General features: G+C 40.4%; 1 protein-coding gene across 10 annotated transcripts in view; it reads right to left on the minus strand.

The window, feature by feature from the left end:
• The window catches only part of dock7 (dedicator of cytokinesis 7), a 166,290-nt gene extending 140,731 nt beyond the window's left edge, over positions 1-25,559 (minus strand). For all 10 annotated transcript variants that reach the window (XM_060830360.1, XM_060830359.1, XM_060830358.1 and 7 more), the window contains exons 1-6: positions 25,436-25,559; positions 23,063-23,165; positions 9,065-9,240; positions 3,725-3,793; positions 3,499-3,628; positions 103-315 (exon numbers count right to left, since the gene is read on the minus strand). In XM_060830360.1, the coding sequence (XP_060686343.1) occupies positions 103-315; positions 3,499-3,628; positions 3,725-3,793; positions 9,065-9,240; positions 23,063-23,165; positions 25,436-25,473 (729 nt within the window). In that variant the 5' untranslated portion in view covers positions 25,474-25,559. The remainder of the gene's footprint in view (positions 1-102; positions 316-3,498; positions 3,629-3,724; positions 3,794-9,064; positions 9,241-23,062; positions 23,166-25,435) is intronic.
• Positions 25,560-26,942: the final 1,383 nt, after the last annotated feature.

The raw sequence follows: 26,942 nt of genomic DNA on the forward strand, positions 1-26,942 counted from the left end.
TTTTGCACTATTATTGCTAAACAATGTTATATGAAAATGACAAGAAGAAAATTAAAACTAGATAGCACACAGCACTGTCAAATACATGAGTAATTTTCCAACCTCATCCGGTGCAGGATAAAGTGCAAATAGTTCTTTGTGTCGATTTGCCTTCCTCTGCTCTTCATTCTGCTGATCTATTTCTTCAATTGGAGAGCGATCAAGTAGATTTGGAAGGACAGCATCAGGAAGTGAATTTTTCAGATCAAAAATACTACATGCCCAACTACCTCTAGGTGTATCATCTATTGATACAGAACGGCGTTTCAAATCATCCTGTAATCAGAGAGACAATTATTTAGATCTATGCTCAAATGTTTTGTTTAAGATCACAGTACAAGTTGTTCAAGGGCCACTCTCAGAATACTAAACTGCAGAGAACAGAATCAGGCCCACAATTCCACAATGAGGTCCTAATTTCAAATATACTGTGAAAACGCAAGTGCTCAATGAAACCCTGCATTTTTGCTCTGGAAGACAAAAACTGCATGGTGTATATAAATCCAACAAACAGGGGCAATTCACTTGCTCTGTGAATGCCAGCAAACCCTTCTAATATTAATATTGCAACTCATTCCACTTTATTGATCAAAGAGAGAACAAAACACTGCAATAAAAGAAAGTTAAGAAGGCACATGGAACAACAAATCTGCTTGGGCATTATCTGCGACTTCACTGCTATTTTAAGCACATTTTGCAAAACAAAGGTCCTAGGGAATGTTGCTGAACCAAGAGACCTTGAAGTGCAGGTTCATAGCTCCTTGAAAGTGGAGTCGCAGGTAGACAGGATAGTGAAGAAGGAGTTTGGTATGCTCTCCTTTATTGGTCAGAGTATTGAGTACAGGAGTTGGGAGGTCATGTTGCAGCTGTACAGGACATTGGTTAGGCCACTGTTGGAATATTGCTTGCAATTCTGGTCTCCTTCCTAGCAGAAGGATGCTGTGAAACTTGAAACGGTTCAGAAAAGATTTACAATGAGTTGCCAGGGTTGGAGGATTTGAGCTACAGGGAGAGGTTGAACAGGCTGGGGTTGTTTTCCCTGGAGAATCGGAGGCAGAGGGGTGACCTTATAGAGGTTTATAAAATCATGAGGGGCATGGATAGGGTAAGTAGACAAAGTCTCTTTCTGGGTGGGGGAGTCCAGAACTAGAGGGCATTGGTTTAGGGTGAGAAGGGAAACATATAAAAAAGACCTAAGGGGCAACTTTTTCACACATAGAGTGATATGTGAATGGAATGAGCTGCCAAAGGAAGTAGTGGAAGTGGGTATAACTGCAACATTTAAAAAGGCATCTGGATGGGTATATGACTGGCAAGGGCTTGGAGGGATATGGGCCGGGTGCTGGCAGGTGGGACTAGATTGGGTTGGGATATCTGGTCTTCTAGGAGATAGTGAGGACTACAGATGCTGGAGCTCAGAGCTGAAAATGTGTTGCTGGAAAAGCGCAACAGGTCAGGTAGCATCCAAGGAGCAGGAGAGTTGACGTTTCGGGCATGAGCCCTTCTTCAGGAATTCCTGAAGAAGGGCTCATGCCCGAAACGTCGACTATCCTGCTCATTGGATGCTGCCTGACCTGCTGCGCTTTTCCAGCAACACATTTTCAGCTTGGGATATCTGGTCAGCAGGGACAAGTTGGATTAGAGTCATAGAGTCGAAGAGATGTACAGCATGGAAATAGACCCTTCGGTCAAACCTGTCCACGCCGATATCCCAACTCAATCTAGTCCCACCTGCCAGCACCCGGCCCATATCCCTCCAAACCCTTCCTATTCATATACCCATCCAAATGCCTCTTAAATGTTGCACTTGTACCAGCCTCCACCACATCCTCTGGCAGCTCATTCCATACATGTACTACCGTCTGCGTGAAAAAGTTGCCCCTTAGGTATCTTTTATACCTTTCCCCTCTCATCTGAAACCTATGCCCTCTAGTTCTGGACTCCCCTAATCGAGGGAAAAGACCTTGTCTATTTACCCGATCCATGCCCCTCATGATTTTATAAATCTCTATAAAGTCATCCCTCAGCCTCCAACACTCCAGGAAAAACAGCCAAAGCTTATTCAGCATCTCCCTATAGCTCAAAATCTCCAAACCTGGCAACATCCTTGCAAATCTTTGCTTAACCCTTTCAAGTTTTACAACATCCTTCTGATAGGAAGGAGACCAGGACTGCACATAATATTCTAAAAGTGGCCTAACCAATGTCTGTACAGCCGCAACATGACCTCCCGACTCCTGTACTCAATACTTTGACCAATAAAGAAAAGCATACCAAATGCCTTCTTCACTATCCTATCTACCTGCGACTCCACTTTCAATGAGCTATGAACCTGCACTTCAAGTTCTCTTTATTCAGCAACACTCCCTAAGACCATGCCATTAAGTATATAAGTCCTGCCCTGATTTGCCTTTCCAAAATGCAGCACCTCATATTTACCTAAATTAAACTCTGTCTGCCACTCCTTGGCCCATTGGCCCATCTGATCAAGATTCTGTTATACTCTGAGGTAACCTTCTTCACAGTCTACTACACCTCCAAATTTGGTGTCATCTGCAAACTTACTAACTATACCTCCTATGTTGACATCCAAGTCATTTATTTCACAGAGTCTAATGTGTAGTCTTATTTCACCCTGTCTATCTTTTAAACTCTCCCTATTAAACTTATTACCTGTGTTTGTGAATGTGTCTCATGTTGCGCCTTTGATTATTTTTTTCTCAGGGTTTTTGGCTAATAAGATTCCTCGTTCTTTCACTCAGGAAAACCTTGGCAATTGGCTTCTTCATTTTCTAGTGAACTACATTTTACATGAATTGTGATATCAACGTGCTAAAAAATTGCAACCAATTATGAAGGGGTTAAAAAGAGGGTAACTAAAAGAGGTAGCTAAATCCTCTATCTGTGTAGTTATTATTCTATACAAATAAACCACATGGACTCTTGACTGGATAGAAAGGAAAACTTGAATTTATACAGCACCATGAGGTGCCATAGGGACTCAGTGGTTAGCACTGCTGCCTCATAGCACCAAGGACCCAAATGTGATTCTACACTCAGACAACTGTCTGTGTGGAGATTGCCCATTCTCCCCATGTCTGCTTGGGTTTCCGCGAGGTGCTCTGGTTTCTTCCCACAGCCCAAAGATTACGTGGATTAGCCATGGAAAATGCAGGGTTCCAGGGACAGGTTTGGGAGGTAGGTCTGGGTAGGATGCTCTTTAGAGGATCGGTGTTGAATGGCCTGCTTCCATCATGTAAGGATTCTATGATTTAGAGCCTCAAGATGTCCCAGTTACGACCAATTAAGTACTTGTGAATTGTAAATGTAGGAAACACACATAGCCAACTCCTGAAGCAAGTGATAATCGCCACATACAGTAATCTGTTTTTGCAGTGTTGATACAAACCTGTACTTCACACATAATTTCGTTTAAATATTTTATAGCAAATATTTCACCTGATCATCTTGATAACTGTTGGTGTCTGGGATTTCATCCGACTCAAAGATCTGTTTTGGTAAACCCTTCTGCCTTTCTTTCTGTTTGTCAAGTGTATTAGGATTGAATCCTGTGCTGAGTTTGTGGTACCTGGTTAAATGAATTTTAAAAACATCACGCTACAGTTGAACTTCACTTAACACTTAAAATGAACTTTGGTGAAAAAATATAAAACTAAATACTTACTTGCGATTCACAATAGCCCAATCCTCAGTATAAGTTTTTACACAGTCCCTGACATGGGGATCCACATCACTGAAAATAAAGATTTAAATATCATTAATTATAAAAATTGTATTTCAAACAATGTGGATAAATTAATTTTCACAAGATATGCACTACTTTGAAACGGTTTCATTGATGATATAAGATAACTGTAATAGGACCAGTACCCTTAAAATGCCACCAGTGTGTGGAAAGTGGAAAGGAAATTCCTCCATAACTTGAAGAAACTACTGTGCTCAGTTTTGGAAAACCCACCTTAAGAAGGATGATGAAGCCATGGACAGGGAGATAAGAAATTTGGATGGTGCAAAGATTAAGATGTTTTAGTCAGAAAGAGAACAGGAGCAAGAATTCTCCTAAATATAGCAGAAAAAAGTAAAGAAAAAGGCATTGTGTTAACTGTGTTAAAATTGTTTTGTTTTATTTTGAAACCAGATAAATAAAGAACAAACATTTCTACTAAGTGACAAGACTGGTCGTAAGTTTTAGATCAGCAACAATAAAGATACAGAAATTATTTTTCAAGTGTTAATAAAAAAACTGAAACATCCCTTTCCTATACAAGTCAGCTCTCAGATTGTCCACATAAAACTGCCAAATTAAGACCACTTTACATTGTTAGCTTATACATTGTGAAGTAGGCCAATATGTCAATTGTTTTATTTCAGCAATCACACAGTCATGACTTTCATCTCATTGCCTGGGTTCAAACCTTAAGTTCTAATATTGAAAGGGCAGTGTACTGGCTTATGACACCAAATGTTCCACATGTTATAAGTAACTTCATAAATATATTTCATCTTGCTGCGCTTCATATATATCACTAATTTATGTTTTCTTCAAATATTTACTCAATCCGTTCTGTAAAGCTAGTTTGGATTTTGCTTCCAACCCGGTTTCTAGCAGTAAACTCCAGGTTTCAGGTTATGGAATAGTCTCATGAATGTAGACTTTAAACCAAATAAACATTAGTTCCCTTCCACAGCTTAATATGTAGAATATTCACCTGAATACAAAAAAGCATTCAATACAATTTCAAGAATTTAAATATTAAAAAACTTGTTTGGACATATTTTTGTAATGCAAGATATGTGATAAATATAATCTATTTTAGAATTTGGATTTTGAACCAGAAGTATCTGTGTACGTGAGGGGGTTTAGTGATTAACTTGTTCGTCTTTGTAGATCATGATTTTTTTTAATCAGTATGTGAGAAAGAGAAAGAGAGAGACAGAGAGAGAGAGAGACTTGGAATAATAATAGGAATTTGTTAGCAGTGTTAGAGGTTTATGTCCAGTATCAAGAGAACTTTGAAAGATGATGATCAGTTTCCACAGAGCTCCCGTCTACTTTCTTTCAAACCCTTCAGCAAGTTGCCTGGTCCAAGGGGATATGGCACTACATAATAGTAGCATGTCCCCATTAAACATTCCCTGGACAGGTACAGCATGGGGTTAGATATAGAGTAAAGCTCCTTTTACTATTTTAAACTGGAAGTAAATCTCTCTCTACACTGAACTCATCAAACATCATTAGGGACAGCACAGGGCTATAAACAATGTAAAGTTCCCTCTGCAATATCCTCATCAAACATTCCCAAGCTAAGGACAGCACGGGGTTAGAGAATAAAGATCTCTCTACACTGACCCCATCAAACACTCCCTGGACGGCGTAGCATGGGGTTAAATACAGAGTAAAGATCTCTCCACACTGTTCCATTTAACATTCCCAGGAGAGGTACAGCATGTGGTTATATACCTCCTTTTTTCAAAAAAGTAAACCACCCTCTGCACTGTCCCCATCATTCACTCCCAGGACAGGGACAGATGGGGCTCGATACAGAGTAAGGCTTCCTCTACATTTCCACATCACAGGGTGATGAAAGAAGTGTCATAGTTGTGAAAGGAGGGACAGAGACATCGAAACAAATTGTTCTCGGTAAATTAAGAGGTGCAAAACAAGAGGCCAGAGATACAAGATTAAATAGAAGAGATTTAGAACAGAGTGTAGGAGAAATTCTTCATACAGTAAAAAATGAGGTCTGCAGATGCTGGAGATCACAGCTGAAAATGTGTTGCTAGTCAAAGCACAGCAGGCCAGGCAGCATCTCAGGAATAGGGAATTCGACGTTTCGAGCATAAGCCCTTCATCAGGAATGAGAGAGAGTAGCCAAGCAGGTGGGGTCGTGGTCAAGGGGGCGATAAGAGGAGGCGTCCGCGAGCTGGAATAAAAACATATGGAACGCTTCACGAATTTGCGTGTCATCCTTGCGCAGGGGCCATTAAAAAAATATGGAACGCTTCACGAATTTGCCCTTCCACTGACACCCTCCTTCGACTGACTGAACTGGTCCTCACCCTGAATAACTTCTCTTTTCAATCCTCCCACTTCCTCCAAACTAAAGGAGTTGCCATGGGCACCCGCATGGGCCCCAGCTATGCCTGCCTCTTCGTAGGATATGTGGAACAGTCCATCTTCCGCAACTACACTGGCACCACCCCCCACCTTTTCCTCCGCTACATCGATGACTGTATCGGCGCTGCCTCGTGCTCCCACGAGGAGGTTGAACAGTTCATCAACTTTACTAACACCTTCCATCCCGACCTTAAATTCACCTGAGACTGTCTCAGACTCCTCCCTCCCCTTCCTAGTCCTTTCCATCTCTATCTCGGGCGACCGACTCAACACAGACATCTACTATAAACCGACTGACTCCCACAGCTACCTGGACTACACCTCCTCCCACCCTGCCCCCTGCAAAAACTCCATCCCATATTCCCAATTCCTTCGTCTCCGCCGCATCTGCTCCCAGGACGACCAGTTCCAACACCGCACAGCCCAGATGGCCTCCTTCTTCAAGGACCGCAGATTCCCCCCAGACGTGATCGACGATGCCCTCCACCGCATCTCCTCCACTTCCCGCTCCTCTGCCCTTGAGCCCCGCTCCTCCAACCGCCACCAAGACAGAACCCCACTGGTTCTCACCTACCACCCCACCAACCTCCGCATACAACGTATCATCCGCCGTCATTTCCGCCACCTCCAAACGGACCCCACCACCAAGGATATATTTCCCTCCCCTCCCCTGTCAGCGTTCCGCAAGGACCACTCCCTTCGTGACTCCCTCATCAGATCCACACCCCCCACCAACCCAACCTCCACCCCCGGCACCTTCCCCTGCAACCGCAGGAAATGTAAAACTTGCGCCCACACCTCCACACTCATTTCCCTCCAAGGCCCCAAGGGATCCTTCCATATCCGCCACAAGTTCACCTGTACCTCCACACACATCATCTATTGCATCCGCTGCACCCGATGTGGCCTCCTCTATATTGGGGAGACAGGCCGCTTACTTGCGGAACGCTTCAGAGAACACCTCTGGGCTGCCCGGATCAACCAACCCAACCACCCCGTGGCTCAACACTTTAACTCTCCCTCCCACTCCACCGAGGACATGCAGGTCCTTGGACTCCTCCACCGGCAGAACATAACAACACGACGGCTGGAGGAGGAGCGCCTCATCTTCCGCCTGGGAACCCTCCAACCACAAGGTATGAATTCAGATTTCTCCAGTTTCCTCATTTCCCCTCCCCCCACCTTGTCTCAGTCGGTTCCCTCAACTCAGCACCGCCCTCCTAACCTGCAATCTCCTTCCTGACCTCTCCGCCCCCACCCCACTCCGGCCTATCACCCTCACCTTGACCTCCTTCCACCTATCCCACCTCCATCGCCCCTCCCCCAAGTCCCTCCTCCCTACCTTTTATCTTAGCCTGCTTGGCTACTCTCTCTCATTCCTGATGAAGGGCTTATGCTCGAAACGTCAAATTCCCTATTCCTGAGATGCTGCCTGGCCTGCTGTGCTTTGACCAGCAACACATTTTCAGCTGCAAATTCTTCATACAATTAATCTGTGGAATTTACCATAAAGGTTAGAGACTGAGACAGAAATGGTTAGGATATAGGAAAAGGTGGTGAATTAAATGGTGGATAAGGTGGGTAAATCTGATTAGATAGAATATTTGTGAGGAAGAAGTTAAACATTGACCCAGGCTGGTGGAGCAGAATGGCTTGTATTCTGCTTTGCATTTGCTACGTGCGTTTACAAAGTTACTGAATGATTTTCCTCACAAGTAACTATGGTGGAGAACAATTCAGATCCTACTCTAATCTTCTTCCCAGGCTGTTCCAAGATAGGTCTGGAGTGCGGTGTGTGTTGTGTGTTACTGCTTACAAATGTTTCAAGTGTGCTCTGAAAATGTATGACAGATTTATGGTTAATCTGAATGTCAAACACGTCTCACCTGAGGTGCTGACTATAAAGATTGTCGATTACTTTGGGGAGATTTGTGGTGAGCACAGAGGTGGAGGAATTCAAAACTACAGGTCATAATTTTATGGTGAGAGGAGAAAGGTTTCAAAAGGACCTGAAGGAGACCTTTTTCACACAGCGGGTGATTTGTATGTGGAATAAACTGCCAGAGGAAGTGGTAGATGCAGGTTCAGTTACAACATTTAAAAGACTTTTGGATAAGAACATGAATAGGAAAGGTTTGGAGGGATATGGACCAACGCAGGCAAGCTGGACTAGTTTGATTTGGGAATGTGGTTAATGTGGACTAGTTTGACTGAAGGGTCTGTTTCCGTACTGTTTGACTATGACATTCTGTGATCATAAAAGACATTGTAGAAATGAAATCCTCCGATCCTTTCTATATTATTCAAGTATAATTTGCATACAGAAATCAACTCAAACTTGCTCAAGCGTTCAATCACTCGACCTCCGACTTTTCCAGAACTTAAACGTGCAAATCTGTGGCTACCTTGTTTCTCTCCTCTTCCAACTGAAGGCACATTTACAATCTCCTTAGGAATTTCTTCAAACAACTAGTCAAATTATATTTGATAAAACCCAATCTTTGATTAGTCTGCCTCTTTATTTCCTCCACATGATTTTGAAATTTGCCAGTATATTCTTAAAATTAGCATTAAATGATCAAAAACATTCAGCTCGACAAAGTAAATAACTTTTATTTCAGCGTCGTTTTTCTAATTAAGTTATAGAAAGATAAAATAAAAACTGTGAAATAATGAAATAAAAACAGAAAAATTTGAAAATGTATAAACAGACGCATCATTATCAGCAGCATGTATTGATTCAAACGGAACTATTTAAACAATGAAACTTTCTGTTTAGGTGGTAGGCTATTGTGCAGTTATAATCTTATTGTTACAATTTTTCTTTTTATTTAACATTAAGATTACACCTATTTTGGTTACACTGTCGGGAATTATTTATCTTACCTTTCTTCAGGGACAGCTTGCACCAGTGTTCGGCATTCCCTGGGGCTGTAGATAACTTCAATGTCATCTGGAGGAAATTCCAGCAAGTCCCTCAAGGGACCTGGATCAATTATTGGGGGGTGCATTAACACATAATCCTCGAAGTCCACTGGATCAACTGCCTCAGTTAATGGAACCTAGAAATTACAAATTCAGAATTCATAATCTGCCATCTGACAATAATTCCATTAACACAGCACCTAGCAAGTCAGCTGTGACAGTCAACTGGGTGGCGACAAAACATTTGTAGATGTAAAAAGGATGTTTCTAGATGTAGGACAATCTACAATGAGAGGTTATTTTTGTAGTTGTTCTAGGCATATTTGCCGAGCTGGGAAGTTGGCCTTCTAGGTTACATCCTCAGTGCTATGGAGCCTCCTGTGAAGTGCTGCTGTCCTGCGTCTGTTGGAATTTATTTTATTTTGCTCCTACTGCTTCCAGTTGCCGGTTCTGGTTGTTCATTGCAGTGGTCAGTATTTTGGGTCGAGGTCAATGTGTTTATTGATGGAGACCATGGATGAGTTCCATGCTTCTCGAAATTCTATGCTATCCTCTGTTTGGCTTGTCCTATTATTGTTATGTTGTCCCAGTCAAATTTGTGGTCCTTGTCATCTGTATGCATAGCTATTAGGGACAACCGGTTGTGGTGTTTAGTGGTTTGTTGATGTTCATGAATGCGGATCACTAGTTGTCTCCCTGTTTGTCCTATATAACATTTTGTGCAGTCTTTGCATGGAATCTTGTAAATTACGTTTGTCCTGCACACAATGGGTATTGGGTGTTTTGTTCTGGTGAGATATAAAACTAAGATGAAGAGAAGTTGTTGCATTAATCTATGAAATTCACAACCCCAGATACAGTGGATTCTGGACCAATTAGTCAATTTAAGAGATTAGATTCCCTACAGTGTGGAAACAGGCCCTTTGGCCCAACAAGTCCACACCAACCCTCCAAAGAGTAACCCACCCAGACCCATTTCCTTCTGACTAATGCAGCTAACACTATGGGCAATTTAGCATGGCCAATTCACCTGACCTGCATATCTTTGGATTGTGGGAGGAAACCAGAGCACCCGGAGGAAACCCACGCAGACACGGGGAGAATGTGCAAATTTCACACAGACAGTCGCCTGAGGCTGGAATTGAACCCAGGTCCCTGGTGCTGTGAGGCAACAATGCTAACCACTGAGCCACTGTGCCATGTCTATCTCAAGAGGGAGAGAGACAGATTTTTAAAAAATAATAAGAGTTAAAGGATTAAGTAGAGCAGGTAGGAAAGTGGAGTTGAGGCTATGATGAGATCAGCCATAATCATATCAAATGGCAGAACAGCCTCGAGAAGCTGGACTGCCTGCTTTCAGTTCTTATGTTTTTATTCAACATAATCACTTATTGAGTCATAGAGATGTGCAGCATGGAAACAGACCCTTCGGTCCAACCCAATCTAGTCCCACTTGCCAGCATCCAGCCCATATCCCTCCAAACCCTTCCTATTCATATACCCATCCAAATGCCTCTTAAATGTTGCAATTGTACCAGCCTCCACCACTTCCTCTGGCAGCTCATTCCATACACGAACCACTGTCTGCGTGAAAAAGTTGCCCTTAGGTATCTTTTATATCTTTCCCCTCTCACCCTAGACCTATGCCCTCTAGTTCTGGACTCCCTGATCCCAGGGAAAAGACTTTATCTATTTATCCTATCCATGCCCCTCATAATTTTGTAAACCTCTATAAGGTCACCCTTCAGCCTCCGACACTCCAGGGAAAACAGCCCCAGCCTGTTCAGCCTCTCCCGATAGCTCAAATCCTTCAACCCTGGCAACATTTTTGTAAATCTTTTCTGAACCCTTTCAAGTTTCACAACATATTTCTGATAGGAAGGAGACCAGAATTGCACACAATAGCCCAACAGTGGCCTAACCAATGTCCTGTACAGCCACAACATGATGTCCCAACTCATGTTCTCAATACTCTGACCAATAAAGGAAAGCATACCAATCGCCTTCTTCACTATCCTATCTACCTGCAACTCCACTTTCAAGGAGCTATGAACCTGCACTTCAAGGTCTCTTTGTTCAGCAACACTCCCTAGGACCTTACCATTAAGTGTATAAGTCCTGCTAAGATTTGCTTTCCCAAAATGCAGCACCTCGCATTTATCTGAATTAAACTCCATCTGCCATTTCTCAGCCCATTGGCCCATCTGATCAAGATCCTGTTGTAATCTGAGGTAATCCTCTTCACTGTCCACTACACCTCCAATTTTGGTGTCATCTGCAAAATTACTAACTGTACCTCTTATGCTCGCATCCAAATCATTTATGTAAATGATAAAAAGTAGAGGTCCCAGCACCGATCATTGTGGCACTCCACTGGTCACAGGCCTTAAGTCTGAAAAACAACCCTCTACCACCACCCTCTGTCTTCTACCTTTGCACCAGTTCTGTATCCAAATGGCTAGTTCTCCCTGTATTCCATGAGATCTAATCTTGCTAATCAGTCTCCCATTGGGAACCTTGTCGAAAGCCTTACTGAAGTCCATATGGATCACATCTACTGCTCTGCCCTCATCAATCTTCTTTGTTATCTCTTCAAAAAACTCAAGTTTGTGAGACATGATTTCCCACGCACAAAGCCATGTTGACTATCCTTAATCAGTCCTTGCCTTTCCAAATACATTCCCTCCAACAACTTGCCCACCACTGAGGTCAGGCTCACTGGTCTATAGTTCCCTGGCTTGTCTTTACCACCCTTCTTAAACATTAGCATCACTTGAGCAATGGGATTCTGGCTATGAAAGGAATGTGTTCAGACATAATCACATTATATGATCCAGGTGACTGGAATACATAACCATGACTTTATTTGGATCACTGGCAGTTGAAGAGAGCAGGTAATATGAAAAATTGACCTTTTGTGTTTTTACCAATCTGTAGAACTGGACAAGCAATTGAGAAACACTTGTTCTCGCTATCCAAGCGTGCCTACTGATCTTGACAGTACAAGTACTACAGACAGATTTAAGATTAACCAACCCAACACTGTAACTCCAAAAGAACAGAGAAGTCAGTTGTCTACAGCTTTAAACACCAGAAGCAGTAGGAGTACCAAGTGAAAAGAGCAAAACCACTGAATTCAACCTGTGGTCTGCCAAGTCACTAAATTTATGATAATAAATAATTTCAATTTTACTGGACTCTAACTTGTGTAATTCGTCCTTCCCACTCTGTATTCAGCATATAAACGTTGATTGTGTGCATGTGAAAGAGCATTTTTTTAATCATTTTACTTAGACCAGATTAAATCAATAAAACATTCCTTTTCTCTTTTATAAAAATACTCAAGAAAACCAATCACGTCTTTTATTGTGGCAACACATAAACAGTTAAACACTCGCAGAATTGACAAGCATATCCATTGATTTTTTTAAAAATCCTGTTGTGATCAAATGAAGAGCAGGAAAAGAGGGAAGCCCATTCAACCGCTCATCATTTGTTCATTACAAAGAGAGAAGCAGAGATGCAGACAGATTTTGGAAGGGAATTTGAGAGTTGAAGATCTAGGGAGATGCAGGGACAGCTGTCAATGGTGGAAAATTAAAATCAGGGTTGCACAGGAGGTTAGAGTTTGAGAAGTGCAGAGAACTGACAATTGTAGAGGAGAACCCAAGGAATAGGAAGGCTAGGCAATGAGTGGGGTTTGAAATCAAGAAGGAGAATTTTGAAATCAAGCATTGATGGATGGAAGCCAGTGTCAGTCAGTGAGTTCAGGGTGATGGATGAACAAAAGTGAGAGGTGAGAGTTATGAAGTGACCAATAGAATTGTGAATTATATCAAATTTCCATAGAGCTCAAAGTATAAGCTCGGCAAGAGAGCATTAACACAGATGAGTGGAGGCAAAGGTTTTAATAACAAATAGGATAAGGCAATGACAGTAACCATAATGATTCTTGGGTGGAAACAAGCAATCTTGGTGACTAAGATGGTGTGGGGTTATATGACCCTTATTCTTCTGAAATTTAACAAGGTTGTATAATAAAAGGACTCCAGAGTGTTTTGAAATCGGGCCTAAATCCAAGGGAAACAATGTATAATAAAGACATGATTCAGTTTGGTATTTTTGTTTTAAAACAAAGATAGTTTAGGCTTTGCTGGACTGGAAACCAATGTAATTCAGTGAACTCAAGAGTAATAGATGAACAGAACTTGGGTGCAAGTTAAAAAAGCCAAGGTTAAGAACTCAAGCTACAAAAGAAAAGTTTAATTTTCAAGAAGAAAATAAATCCAACCATTAGAAAATATAAGTCTCTCGAAACAAGCTATACTGTAGAAATTTCGGACATAATACACACAATGATACCGATACGGTTGATTATTTTATTAAACAATGACCATATTTTATTGCATGTATTACATTCTTAGCATCACCTCAACTGGGTCAGACATCAAGAGAAAGGGTCTGAAACAAATAATTGCAGTGATTTGCTTGGTTTATTTTTCATTTTCTCTGCACTAAATTGCTCACTTTAGAAATGAGATGACTTATTTGGATTTAATGTGCATATGCTGCTTTGGTTACTTATACTTAAACCTGTCAAACATTTGAACAAATCAGAATTTCTCAATGAACAGTCATTATTTAAGCCAAACCGAAAAATGAGATTAAGATATTTTCACTGTTAAAGATGTGCAAATATTTAGATGGGGCATACAGATTAACACTATATAGAAAATATTGTTCAATCATAATGCAAGTTCATATATTAAGATACCATATACAGGCTTAACATTTGCAGGAATAACATTATAAAAAAATTAACTGCATTCATGCAATACTAGTATTTATCTCAGCCCATAGAGTACAAGTTCACAATGCAAGAGAGTGATCAAACGGTTGAGAGAAATCTTTGACTTTATCAGAAAATCATCAATAGAATTTTTAAAGCATCACTCAGATTCAATACAGTGCATAATATTCTATTCCCAGTCTCTCAAACTGTGCAGAGTCAAATTAATTTAGCAAACAAAAATCTAAATGATTTCACATTTGTCAAAAAGCCCCATGAGCTTTCAAGGAAAAAAGAAACCATCTCAAGCTTGGTGAAATTTTGCCAAGTGCTTAGAAGTTATAGAGGGAACAAATCAATTTAGAAAAGGTATATACATGTGACCCATTTCATAGTCAGCTTCTAGCAAAGCTAAATCCAAGGTCAAATGAATGGAATTCACTGGTCCGACTTGATTAAAATCCTAAAATTAGTGAAATCATTATGTCCTTTCTCACAGATGTGCAAATGGGAAATAAGGCATCCACATATAAATCTTCTCTTCAAGAAATAAAGGATGTGATACTCCACTCTGTGGATGGTTCAACAATTTTAGCCAGTGTATAATAAATCACACATGTCAGCCAATACCAGATTGGTCTTCTGGTTTGTGAGGAGTGAGATTTCAGCCAAGGTAATGCATAGTGTAGAAATGCAATTAGATTGTGGTCTTGGGTTATGATGGAAATTAAATAAGGAAAATAAAATTTGGCAATTCTTTCTACTCCCAATCACTGCTCTCAGACTGGTTGTTGAATGTGCACACTTGTGCACTCCACATGTCAATTGCCAATCGACATTCAGAGCGTACTTTACAGGAACTGTCATTTACATGAGTGACTAAAATATGGCCAGTCGCTATGGTACTGTAATTCAAGTTAGCATCTTTAGAAAAATGAGAACAATAGGTTGGAAAAAAACAGTCAGTCTTTTTAAAAAGGAATATTATATACCAAGAATAAATTTAAAATTGCCATACCATGACATCACAGAAGATACACTGGTAGTATAAAAAAAACCATCGGGTCATGTTTACGCATGCAAGGCTATTTTATAAGATCTTCTATTTATCAATTTTGCTCATCTCTAAAGATCTGTGGTTTAGCACGTATTTTTGTTATAGGGTCATATGGCATAGAAACAGGCCCTTCGGTCCAACTCATCCTTGCCATACAGGTTTCCCAAACTAAACTTGTCCTACTTGCTTGTGTTTGATTCATATCCCCCTAAACTGTACCTATCAAAATGTCTCTTCAATGTTGTAACTACACCTGCTTCCACCACTTCCGCTTCCAGTTCATTCCACACACAAATCAACACAAAATGCTGCTCCTCAGGTCCCTTTCAAATCTTTCTCCTCTCACCTTAAAAATATGCCTCCTAGTTTTGAACTCTCCCACTCTATGGAAAAGGCCTTTGCCATTCATCTTATTTATGCCCCTCATGATTTTATACACCTCTATAAGGTCACCTCTAAACCTCCTACACCCCAGTGAAAAAAGTCCCAGCCTATTCAGCCTCTACTTATAATTTAAACCCTCCAGCCTTAGCAACTTCCTCGTAACCCTTTTCTGTACCCTTTCCATTTTAATAATATCCTTCCTATAGTAGGGCAACCAGCCCCATACATAGTACTGCAAAAGTGGCCTCGGCAACATCCTATACAATTACAACATGATGTGTCCCAATTTCTATACTCAATGGTCTTTTGTTTAAACTGTAAAGAACAGAACTTTGTTCATTAAAAATGTTGCTCATGGGTGTTTTTTTTAATGGTTGATTGCTGATTGATACTAAATGAGACTACAGATTAGCTTCCCTACAGTGTATCCCTTCAGCCCAACAAGTCCACACCGACCTTCCAAAGAGTAATCCACCCAGATCCATTTTCCTCTGACAAATGTTTCTAACACTATGGGCAATTTAGCATGGCCAATTCACCTGTCCTGCACATCTTTGGACTGTGGGAGGATACTGGAGCACCCAGAGGAAACCCACACAGACGCGGGGAGATCGTGCAAACTCCACACAGGCAGTCACCTGAGGCTGGAATCGAACCTGGGTCTCTGGCACTGTGAGGCAGCAGTGCTAACCACTGAGTGACCATGCTACCCTATGCTGCAGTAGATGTCAATGGTATGTCAACTACTGGTAATTCCGCTATAGGGCGTCCTTCGTTAACGCAATTGGGCTTTTGCCCAAAACGTTGATTTTCCTGCTCCTCAGATGCTGCCTGAACTGCTGTACATTTCCAGCACCACTCTAATCTTGACTCTGATCTCCAGCATCTGCAGTACTCACTTCCACAAATGGTTGTAATGGGAACACTTTTTCTAAAACATAAATTTTTCAAGTGCGTTGGCGATAACGCAATACATCGCCAACACTTTAAGTGTATTAGTATTGTGTGACTTTTGTACAGAATAGGGTCACATAGGAACACAACCACAACGTAATGGCAGAGCTACCTTTTGGGGTTAAGACTAACTAGAAAAATGAGATGGCATTGATGAATTGTCTTTCAGCAACTGTATATCCATAAAAGGGACTTACCTGTCATGGAGGTGTGATAACATGTCTGAAGAGGTTGATGGGGAAAAAGGGTCGTTCAGCACAGAGGTAGTGTCCCTATCTCTGAGTCAGGAAGTCCAACCTCAAGTCCCACCTGTTCTGCAGCAGTGTCATAACATGTCAACAAAGGTTGATTTAAAATACTGGAGTACTAAAGAATAGTCAGGAGGCAGAGATCAGGATTAGGGTACTGCTGGAAAAGCACGGTAGGTCAGGCAGCATCCGAGGAGCAGGAAAATCGACGTTTCGGGCAAAAGCCCACAGAGATCTAGAAGTGCACCTTCTGAATAGACCAACTATCAATGCTGAATTCTTGCCTTGTTTTCTATTTCATCAGCTGGCTTGGATCCAAATTAGCAGTCTACTGTTGATATAATTGTGAACTCTTGAGACTTACTTCTCACAAGCTGTTAACTACTTTCAATATAATTAGCTACTTCAATTGTACTTACACATTTTCAAACATTTATAGAACTATCATATTAATAGTCTACTGCATGTGCACCACTGGAATTGTTCATCAACTTCTGTATGAAGCATTATTTACATTTCAAAAAACCATAGCAGTTATATAATAGATCTATTTCTGTTTTTGAATCACTAACAAGGTGACTTGGTTTGGTGAATTGGTACTGTTCGTTGTCAACCCAAGGTGTAACAGACGAGGAAAGACATATAGTGGAACTATCAAAGCCACTGAACGATCTGGACAATGGTGAGTCAGTGGAGAAGATAGAGCAAGATCAGCAGAAAAATGTTTCTCTGTTTTGAGAAACAAAATATTTAACTCACCGACCAAATTTTGAATGGCAAGATAAGAATCTCATTAGGAATACTTAGTTGCCTATTTGCATCCATTTGCATGTATTAGCATGCAATTATTACCTAACCTCACCACTTTGATATCTGCTTCCCACTTCTCCAGTCACCAGATAAAAACTGCATGCGCCAATTCCTGACATGAAAGCAATAGAGGGTTCCTGGTGATTTAACTTGCTGCTTGACCCTCTGGCCTCCACCTTAGACAACAGTTCCCATTATTTCAGGACATACTCCATGGGCTGCGATTGCCCTCACCCGCACCAGCATCTGCCACACCTCTGTCTATAGATATTGATAGCAGATATGTACCACCACTATTACCCCCTCGTGGCACATCTTCAATTCACACAAAATATGATTCGGCACTTCAGTGCTGACTTTGCAGCACACCTACACCTCTTGTAGCAATGTTATTGGCAGGATACTTTGCACACAAGGAGAGGCACCCAACGAATGGACCACGGTGCATCTCAAGGTTGCTCGTCTTGCATCCACTTGGATACTCACAGCATCTCTGCTTTGCCTTGCCTTTTTTGCTGTTTACTCTATCAGCCAGAGCTTAAAGGCTTGTCATGACTGCCAGCAGTCATCAGCCACAAGAGTGTATGGCACCAGGATACATCAACTTCACCTCACACACACACTGCGCATGATTCAACACAGATGGCCATGTCTCAAAGCCTAAGGGAAGCAGCCATCAGTCAGACCAAAGGAGACAGATTTCACACAGGGTTTTCCAGCTCAGTAAGCCAAAGGCAGCATCTTACATCAGGAGGAGAAATTGAGGACTGTAGATGTTGGAGATTGGAGTCGAGAGTGTGTTGCTAGAAACGCACAGCAGGTCAGCCAGCATCCAAGGTGCAGGCAAATCAACGCTTCAGGCAAAAGCCCTTGAAGGGCTTTGCTCGAAACATCGATTCTCCTGCTCCTTGGATGCTGCATGACCTGCTGTGCTTTTTCAGTACCACACAGCATCTTACATCAGTCCAGGGGCTTGGGCAGTCAGGGGAAAGGTATTAATAATCATACAGCACTAACAATCTCATACGGTATTTGTGCAACTTGGTTTCCATTACATTCATCAGAATAAGGTTCCTATGTTAAAGATCTATGTTGAAGCATTGCATGGCTCTCCTTAATCCCATTGTATGGAAGAGTCATCATAAATGTCCAGGACCAGGTGCCTCACAGGATGCTCATGGAGGGACGAGAGCTATCTTCTGCAACCATGGTTGATGAATCGATTATGCAAGTCCCTGACTACAGCCAAGTGTAGAGACAATGCAGGCTAATCTTCAAACAAGGCCACTGTGGTGCAGATGATGAGCTTCCTGAAGATAAGGTTGCAATTCCTGGATTAGTTTGGGAGAAGCCTTGCAGTACACACCAAACAAATGTGCCACATATTCCTAGCATACCGTGCTTTGTGTGACCGTTGCAGGCAAACAGGGGATGTGATGGACTGTGAAGATCTGGGAGAGCAGCAGTTGGCTTCTGAGGAGGAAGATGAGGACATTGAGCAGGAGGAAAATCACCCTCAACAACCCTCAAGAGCCATGCAGCGTCAGGCAAACAAAACAAAAGGACTTAATTGGCCCCCACTTCCAATAGATAAAGAGTTGGATATGATTATCATTCAATGACTGTAAAGTATGATTGCTCAAAAAGCAAGCAGTGCCATCTGTTCCCAGATGCAAATACACCTTTTGTTTGTTCCTTCTTCATTTTTGCTGTTGCTGAATGTAAGTGACAGTCTTTAACCATTTGCAGATTTTCCAATCTGTGATGATCCTACACTGAACAATTAGAAGATATTAGACCACACTGGGTATTGGGGAAAACAGACGTACTTTGTTAGATAGGATGATGGCAAGATCAGGCAACCTGTGTAGTTTTTGTTCCTAATTAGCAATGCATTGACAAATGTGCCACTGATGTGCTCTGTGAAGTATTTCCTTTGGTTGCTCTCCCAGGTACATGCACAATGAAAAACAAATCTTGGCTGGTAATGCTTGACCAGATGCATGGCTAAGTTTTAAATTTGGCACTGCCATTGGGAATCCAGAAGGTCCCTTCAGTCTTGAGTGCTTCCACCTTTGGCAAGAGGGAAGACAGGATAAGCAAGATGCCATGGAGTTGAGGTACCTCGGTAATGAGGCTAGCTTCGGAGAATAGCATGAAAAATCTCACTGGGGTTCGTGGAGAAAGAAACCCTCTATGAAACTCACCAAAATTGACGTTTAGTTGATTTTGGATCATATTCAGCCAATAAGATCAAACATTGCTCTACAACAAGGTTGTTGATGTCAGTAGAAATGGCATTAGAGACTCTACAATTTATTTTAGCCTTCTTGGTCTAGGTAAGAAGATTCATCCTGGCCATTTTTCTGTGATCTTTATCCAATAATTTCTGTTCCATTCAAGGTTAGGACAACATTATGCTTGGCTATGAAACCATTCGCACATAAATACAGTCAGTCATTTGGGGTGAATTTTCCCATGGGCTTCAAAACCTCAACACTGGGGTCCAGAAGAGGTCCTGAGCCCAGTAATATCATTTTCCTGAGAGTGGGCTCCAAACTGATTGCCTTCCCATTCACCATCCTTGGAATCAAATTCAAAACTCTAAATCCTGGAGTACTGATAGCAATTCTTTGATCATGCACCACAAATTATTTCTTTCCCCACCCCCGACTTCACACCTGCCATCCTCTTTACAGTCATGATTTTTTTTTACCTGTGTTTTCTCATTGTCTAATTTATTAAAGAAAATGAATTTACTATTTATTTCAACTTCTAAAAACAGATTCCCAAATTTGTAAAGTTATCAAACTCATTGAAGAAATGAATCCTGAAATATCTAGAAGTTTAGTATATTATTTCAAATAATGCCATGGTCACGATGGGAAATTGAACAGTTTACTTTGGGCATCCACTATCAGCATTGAGTACGCCTATGTGTTACAGCTTATACGCAGTTGAAGTCCCCTTACAAAAGAGACAAGAGTTCAATTCCTCCTCACTTCTAATCATTCCCAACCTGTTGTCCGTTATATACAATGATCACTCACACTGTGATAACAAAAAAGTAACCTTCACATTATTACACTGGCCTGGATTTTGCAATAGTAATGGCAACAAAACTATTAGCTATCATTACTCCTCTGAAATAACAGTAAATCATGGAATTCACACATGAGCAATTAAATGTGGAAATCCAGAAGGTGATGTCAGTGATTCTATGCTTCTTTATAGACATACAGTGTTGCTTATGTACTCCCAGACTATAATTAATTACTTCAATGTTTAAACTATTAGCTTCACTGTAAAGACCCTTAAAAATGCCACATCTTATCGAATAAGGTATAATCTAAGGTATCTTAAATTCGTAATGACTGTTGAATAACATTTCTATCGCTGATAAACCTATTAGTTGAAATCTCAAATTTCTAAATTATGAAAAACAAATTCATATATTTTTGAAATTAGCTATTTTAAACATTATATTTCAATTTTTATCTTAATCACTCATGTACAACACAACTTTTATTTTGCTCCCCGTAAAATTATATTACAAGGCAAAAGTATCTTCAGTGCTGTCAACATTCTGAGTTGCTGTCTATGAGAACACCTCTGGGCCGCCCGAACCAACCAACCCAATCACCCCGTGGCTCAACACTTTAACTCCCCCTCCCACTCCACCGAGGACATGCAGGTCCTTGGACTCCTCCACCGGCAGAACACAACTACACGACGGCTGGAGGAGGAGCGCCTCATCTTCCGCCTGGGAACCCTCCAACCACAAGGTATGAATTCAGATTTCTCCAGCTTCCTCATTTCCCCTCCCCCCACCTTGTCTCAGTCGGTTCCCTCAACTCAGCACCGCCCTCCTAACCTGCAATCCTCTTCCTGACCTCTCCGCCCCCACCCCACTCCGGCCTATCACCCTCACCTTGACCTCCTTCCACCTATCCCACCTCCATCGCCCCTCCCCCTAGTCCCTCCTCCCTACCTTTTATCTCAGCCTGCTTGGCTCTCTCTCTCTTATTCCTGATGAAGGGCTTATGCTCGAAACGTCGAATTCTCTATTCCTGAGATGCTGCCTAACCTGCTGTGCTTTGACCAGCAACACATTTGCAGCTATGAGAATTATTCAATGGGATTGGCTGTTTACCCTGTTTGACAACATCACTGTTGCTGAACACCTATAGACTCCCTTTATTTGGTGATAGATGCAAATTAACATTAAAAAAGGTGAAATCCACACTTCAGAGATCGCTAGATCTTCATGGGCAGCTTTCTTCAAAGTCAGCAGTGAGCAGCATTGCTTTGCCGCTGACCACAAAACCTGGACAACTAAGACAAATCATTGAAACATGTAGAACAAACATAAAGCAGATGTCTTCAACAAACCAATCAACTACATCAGTAAACATAAAACGTTGGAAACAGGTTACCGAGTATCAGTAGAGTTAATTATCTGTTTATCTTTAGAATAGAAAAAAGATTAAAATTATTGTTCATTATTACACTAAAACAATGGATGTTTGGTAAGGCAATCATTCGAATTTCCGTTGTTCTTCAGCAAAAAGGAGACCACTCTTTGAACAGTGAGTACAACATACTTGATACAACATATTTATTTTCCAGTACTGTCAACAGGTTTCCATTTTAAATTTTAAGCATTCTTTTCAGTTTTAACTCACTGACTAACCTATCCTTTTTGCCCACTTTTACTGTTTTATTTCTGATTTTAAGTTTTTCATTGTTTTGTTTCAATAATTACTTATCTAGTTGTGGGAGATTTAAGGGCATTATCTTCAATTTCATTACTTGTCCAATTACTCAAAATGCTGGACTTTACTGATTGCCAAAACATGCAAACCAAATGGCAGTTCAGAAGTATACCTTCTTTGATAGAATCACAACAGAAGAGACAAGCTATAAAAACAACTGATGGTTGACTTAGCTGACATACAGTGTTTGCAAAGATTGTCATAATGGCAGTCCAGCATAAGTCACAGAATTGAATTAGCTTAAAATAATTCAATAAATTCTAAGTGTTTGGTTACCCACGTATCACTAACGTCAAGGTGGAGAAATCTGTGGAAAATGCCTTAAAAACATGTGCTGTTTGATGTGCTCTGTGTGGTATATAACCAGCTTGTTACTCATATTTACCTCATGTTAATTCTAGGCATTAAAATGGAAGTCCTATTACAAATTGTAAATTATTTCACCGTTCGGACTTTGAATTGTAAAGTTTAATTTGATTATTCAAAACCATATCATAGCAAAGATTTAGTTTCTTTGGAAGTATCCAAAATCTCAAACTTTCCCTACATTAAAGAAAAGTTACTATCCTCAGCCAGTAATAATTGTAATCTGTTTGTTTTGTCAACAATCACAACTGTTTGTAGATACCTTTACAGTGGAGCTTAAACCATCCTCCTCCAACCTCCACACTCCAGTACTTTACAGCAGGGATGGATGTACAGAAAATTAGGAACTGGTTATAGAAGCCCTACTGTTACCTTGATGGAGGAGCAAATAACCCAGCATACATCTGAGATCAAATATAAGACTGTTGTTCTCTAATGGCTTAGCTACACTCTTCAGTAGTGTGATTACTAATTAAAAACTGAGGAAACATCAGATTTAACAAAAATACTTGATGAAGAAAAATAAAGGCCAACAATTTCTGAACATTCTAAAATATAATTTTTAAATTAACTTACTGAATGGTGAGAAACATTTGCCCCTACATTGAGGTTCTTGAGCAGCTGTGGTGAACTACCATATTGGCCAGAAATCTGCTTCCTTACTTCAGCTGCTACAGTCCTAGATGGAAGAAAAATACTCTACTTCAGAATATTGTATCAGGGATTTCAAGCATATTGTATTGTGTCCAGGTTAGATTCAGAACACATCAACATTTTTGTTAAAAGTACTACAGTACTATGTCAGAGTAACATTAGAAATGACACCATGAAATTTGACCTATGGAGAATGTGGGCTCATGTGTATAAAACAAGGGCATGCTAAACCCTGTTTACAATATGTATCAGCTTCAGGTGCAATAATAAATAATGAAGGTTAGCAAATAAAACACTTATAGAAACAAGGTGACTCAGAATTTCAGAGAATTTAATAATTTACGTGGGTCAATTTACCTTCAGGAAAAAAATGTTTTACAAATTAAATTTAATCTGATGTACAGGAGATGATTTGTAATGCTCTTGCTTTTCTGGTGAAAACCCAAAATTCTTCAATGCCTTCAATGTCAAGATAAAAGCATTAGCTATTTTGATGTTGAGTCATGTCAACTGAAAACATTCTAAGGTTGACTCTGCTCTCTGGTGAATTAACTGGTTTCAGGTTGGGTGTCAAAAATATATGACCTGGGAAATATTTTGATCCTGATCTCCATGGCTATATGGGAAAGGCATAATTCTGAATTAGACAAAGGTACTGCTGTCCTCTACTCAACTAATTTCTATAAACTACATTTGGATAAAACTCTTCCCTAGCTTCCAATCATTATTAAAATTATTAGACAAAATGGAATTAATATAAATCATTCTTCAAAGGCAGTTTCTAAACTTCGATATTAAAAGTTGTTTTGGAATGAGTTGCAGTGCAATGAAGCAATGCCAGACTTACATCATTTACAAAATTATAACCTTTAAATGAGTGATAGAAGCTGAGAATCAGAATGCGTCAAGTCGGAAGTTGCAGGCCACAATTGGACCTTTTTTTTGTGCCACCTCTTTGGGTTCTGGGATTTCCTGCGGTTCCACAAATGAAATTCTCCAGCCACAAACTCCATGGTCAATAACATACTTTCCAATTTTTGACTGCATAGTGTAAAATGCCATCATTGTTTCATTTAAATTTTAGTATTTTAAAATCACATTTGTAATGTAGAATGATTCAAATAAAGATCCAATTTCTGTAAATCCTGAATACAGTACTGTAAATTCCATTCCTCCCCAAAATTAAGTAATAATTCTGAAAAAAGTTTAAACATTATAACTCATGGATATTTAAATAGATTTTAAGTCTTTCAAATGCTTGACATGAAATATTTTCAGATACATTTTAAAATTATTTTATCTCTGCACAAATGCAGCATGTTTCAATGGTGTTACTAAAAAGGTTTTTTCAATTCAAAAATATATATCTTGCAGACTGCCTTGGAATTAGCACACTTGATAATCCTCTAAATTTACTTGAGATTTAATGAGTAAAAGTGTATTCTGGACTTCAATCTTTTTAGAAACAATTTAAAACCTGCTCAAGTTGACTCTTCGTGCGTGTGTAAAAACTCATACTTTAACAGTTCAATTACTTTTCACACTTAAATATTAGCTGTACCAGTTTCCCTGTGCACAGAATAACAGCATTAATTGTATATTGTAAAAGTGAACCAGGAATAACAACACTGTAATGTTTGCTCGTGTACCATTTACTCGTGTACTTTTTTTAACATAACGTACACTATTTATTGATGCAGCATGTCAGATGGCTGTTTATTTTATAATATTTAGTACACGATGAAGAAAATTGTATTCTATTGAGTTACACTGTATCCATCATGACATTTTCTCCAGGGTTCTTCCCGACTGCGTTTCGATTGCAGATTACATTTCACATCGTAGTGTTAAAACAATGTACACCACATCCCATCATTGTGCCTAGCGATGCGCTTTCTGCCGAGTCTGTATCACACCACATCTCCTCACATTACAGTGGATTGTATAGTGAATGCTACTATTGTATAAGATGCTCTTGCACAGTATTTAAAACTGCCCTGATTTAATCGCAATCGGTCATTTATGATTCTGCAACATTTGCATTTATTCGTTATTATCTATCTCCTGCATTATAGTTTATTAGTTGCAGCAAATTGATCATTCCTCCTGCAATGCGATGCCCTATGCTAGGGTTTTTCTTTGCTCCTCTGGGGGTGACAAAGCGGGGGCCACTTGGGCTGGGCTGGGCTGGGCTGGGCAGCCAGGGGTGCTCAGGCCTCCACTACCGACCGACCGCTATTCAAGGGGCAGCCACGGTTCTACGGAGCAGTCGGTGGGGAGGGGGAGATCGTTTACCTGCTGATTTTCTGCGCGAAGGCGCGGCGCTCGGCCATTTGTACCAGCAGAAGAATCAGCGATCAGGGCGGCGGCGGCGGCTGCAGCAGAAATCAGAGCCCCCGGCCGGAGGACACTGCAGGCTGGGGCCTCTACCGTAATATGCTCAAGATTGCCACCTCTACCATAATACACCGAAGACTGGAGCAATCGCCCACCAGGGAATGATCCCCTCGTCAGAGGTTCAGTGAAGGGACTCGTCCACTGTCATGCACTTTGGGGAGATTTCTCCCATCTCACCTAAGCAGCGATTGAGCATTACAACTAAATTCAATGCCTAAACTGGCTGCAGCCAAAGGTGAAAATCAGCTCAGGTTACAGAATGTTTTGCTGTAAAATTATTGTGTATAAATATTAGATGAGAACATAATCAGCCAATACTTGTCTGTTGTCAATTAGCTTATTGTCAAATGAGAAAATTAGGAATAGGGTAATATTGACAAATATTCACAACTGAAGAACAACTTTATTTTTGATGAACTTATACTGATATTAAAATAGACCCTGTAAGTCAAAATAGTTTAATAGAAACACGTAGTAATACAGGTTAGTAGAAAAAAAGTGACAATTGGAGAAATATTTTCAGCAGTGACTGGTTATACATCTAAATCTACTGGTAAATTATAAACATTTATATTGACTAGTAATTTATATATATACACAATTAATCCTCCTTAAGACTGGAGCTATACTTAGCATCATTACCAACAATGTCATTTTAGTTAATTAGCTCGCTTGATATTGAAACAAACACAGGAATTGCTGAAGAAGGTCAGCAGGTCTGGCAGTATCTGATGGATGAAAGCAGAGCTAATGTTTTGAGTCTGGTAACTTTGAAATTTCTCTAGTGTTTCAGAAATCAGAGTTCTCCAGCAATTTCTGTTTTTATTTCAGATCTCCAGCACAAGCAGTTGTTTTACTTGATATGGATGCTTGTTTATAAAATGCAAATATAATCTCACCCAGTTAAATTTAAAGTGCAACTGGATATTGGCCCAGTTTGATTATCATCTTAAATTCTTTTTTTGTTAGTTCTTTATTTCTAAGAAACTGCTTCTTGTTTTCCCTTTCTAAAAAAACTTGCAATTATTTTTCCTGAAGTTGTTGACACTCCCAGGATATTGTTCAGAATGTGTTAGACATCATCCAATAATTGTTCCAAAAGGACTTTCTTCTTAGGTCAGCATGTATGTGACCTTGAATGAGGCAGTTTGCCAATCTGAAATTGATTGTCCTTGTATTTGACATTTACAGATCTACATTTTGCAGCAGGCAAATGGTTGCAATAAGGACTAGGAATGCTGCCTGTCTCCTAGTCTATGATGCTAATGAAATTCTTATCATGGCATGGACTGAGATTAGTGAACTCAACACAAACTGAGCATCTATTTGGGACTTTCTGGTTTGGATGAGTCTGTGCTAAATTCATTAATTTATCTTATCCATTAAGGTAAACATTGTTTTGGAA

The sequence above is a fragment of the Hemiscyllium ocellatum genome, chromosome 9, assembly GCF_020745735.1.
Source record: "Hemiscyllium ocellatum isolate sHemOce1 chromosome 9, sHemOce1.pat.X.cur, whole genome shotgun sequence".
Classification (NCBI taxonomy): domain Eukaryota; kingdom Metazoa; phylum Chordata; class Chondrichthyes; order Orectolobiformes; family Hemiscylliidae; genus Hemiscyllium; species Hemiscyllium ocellatum.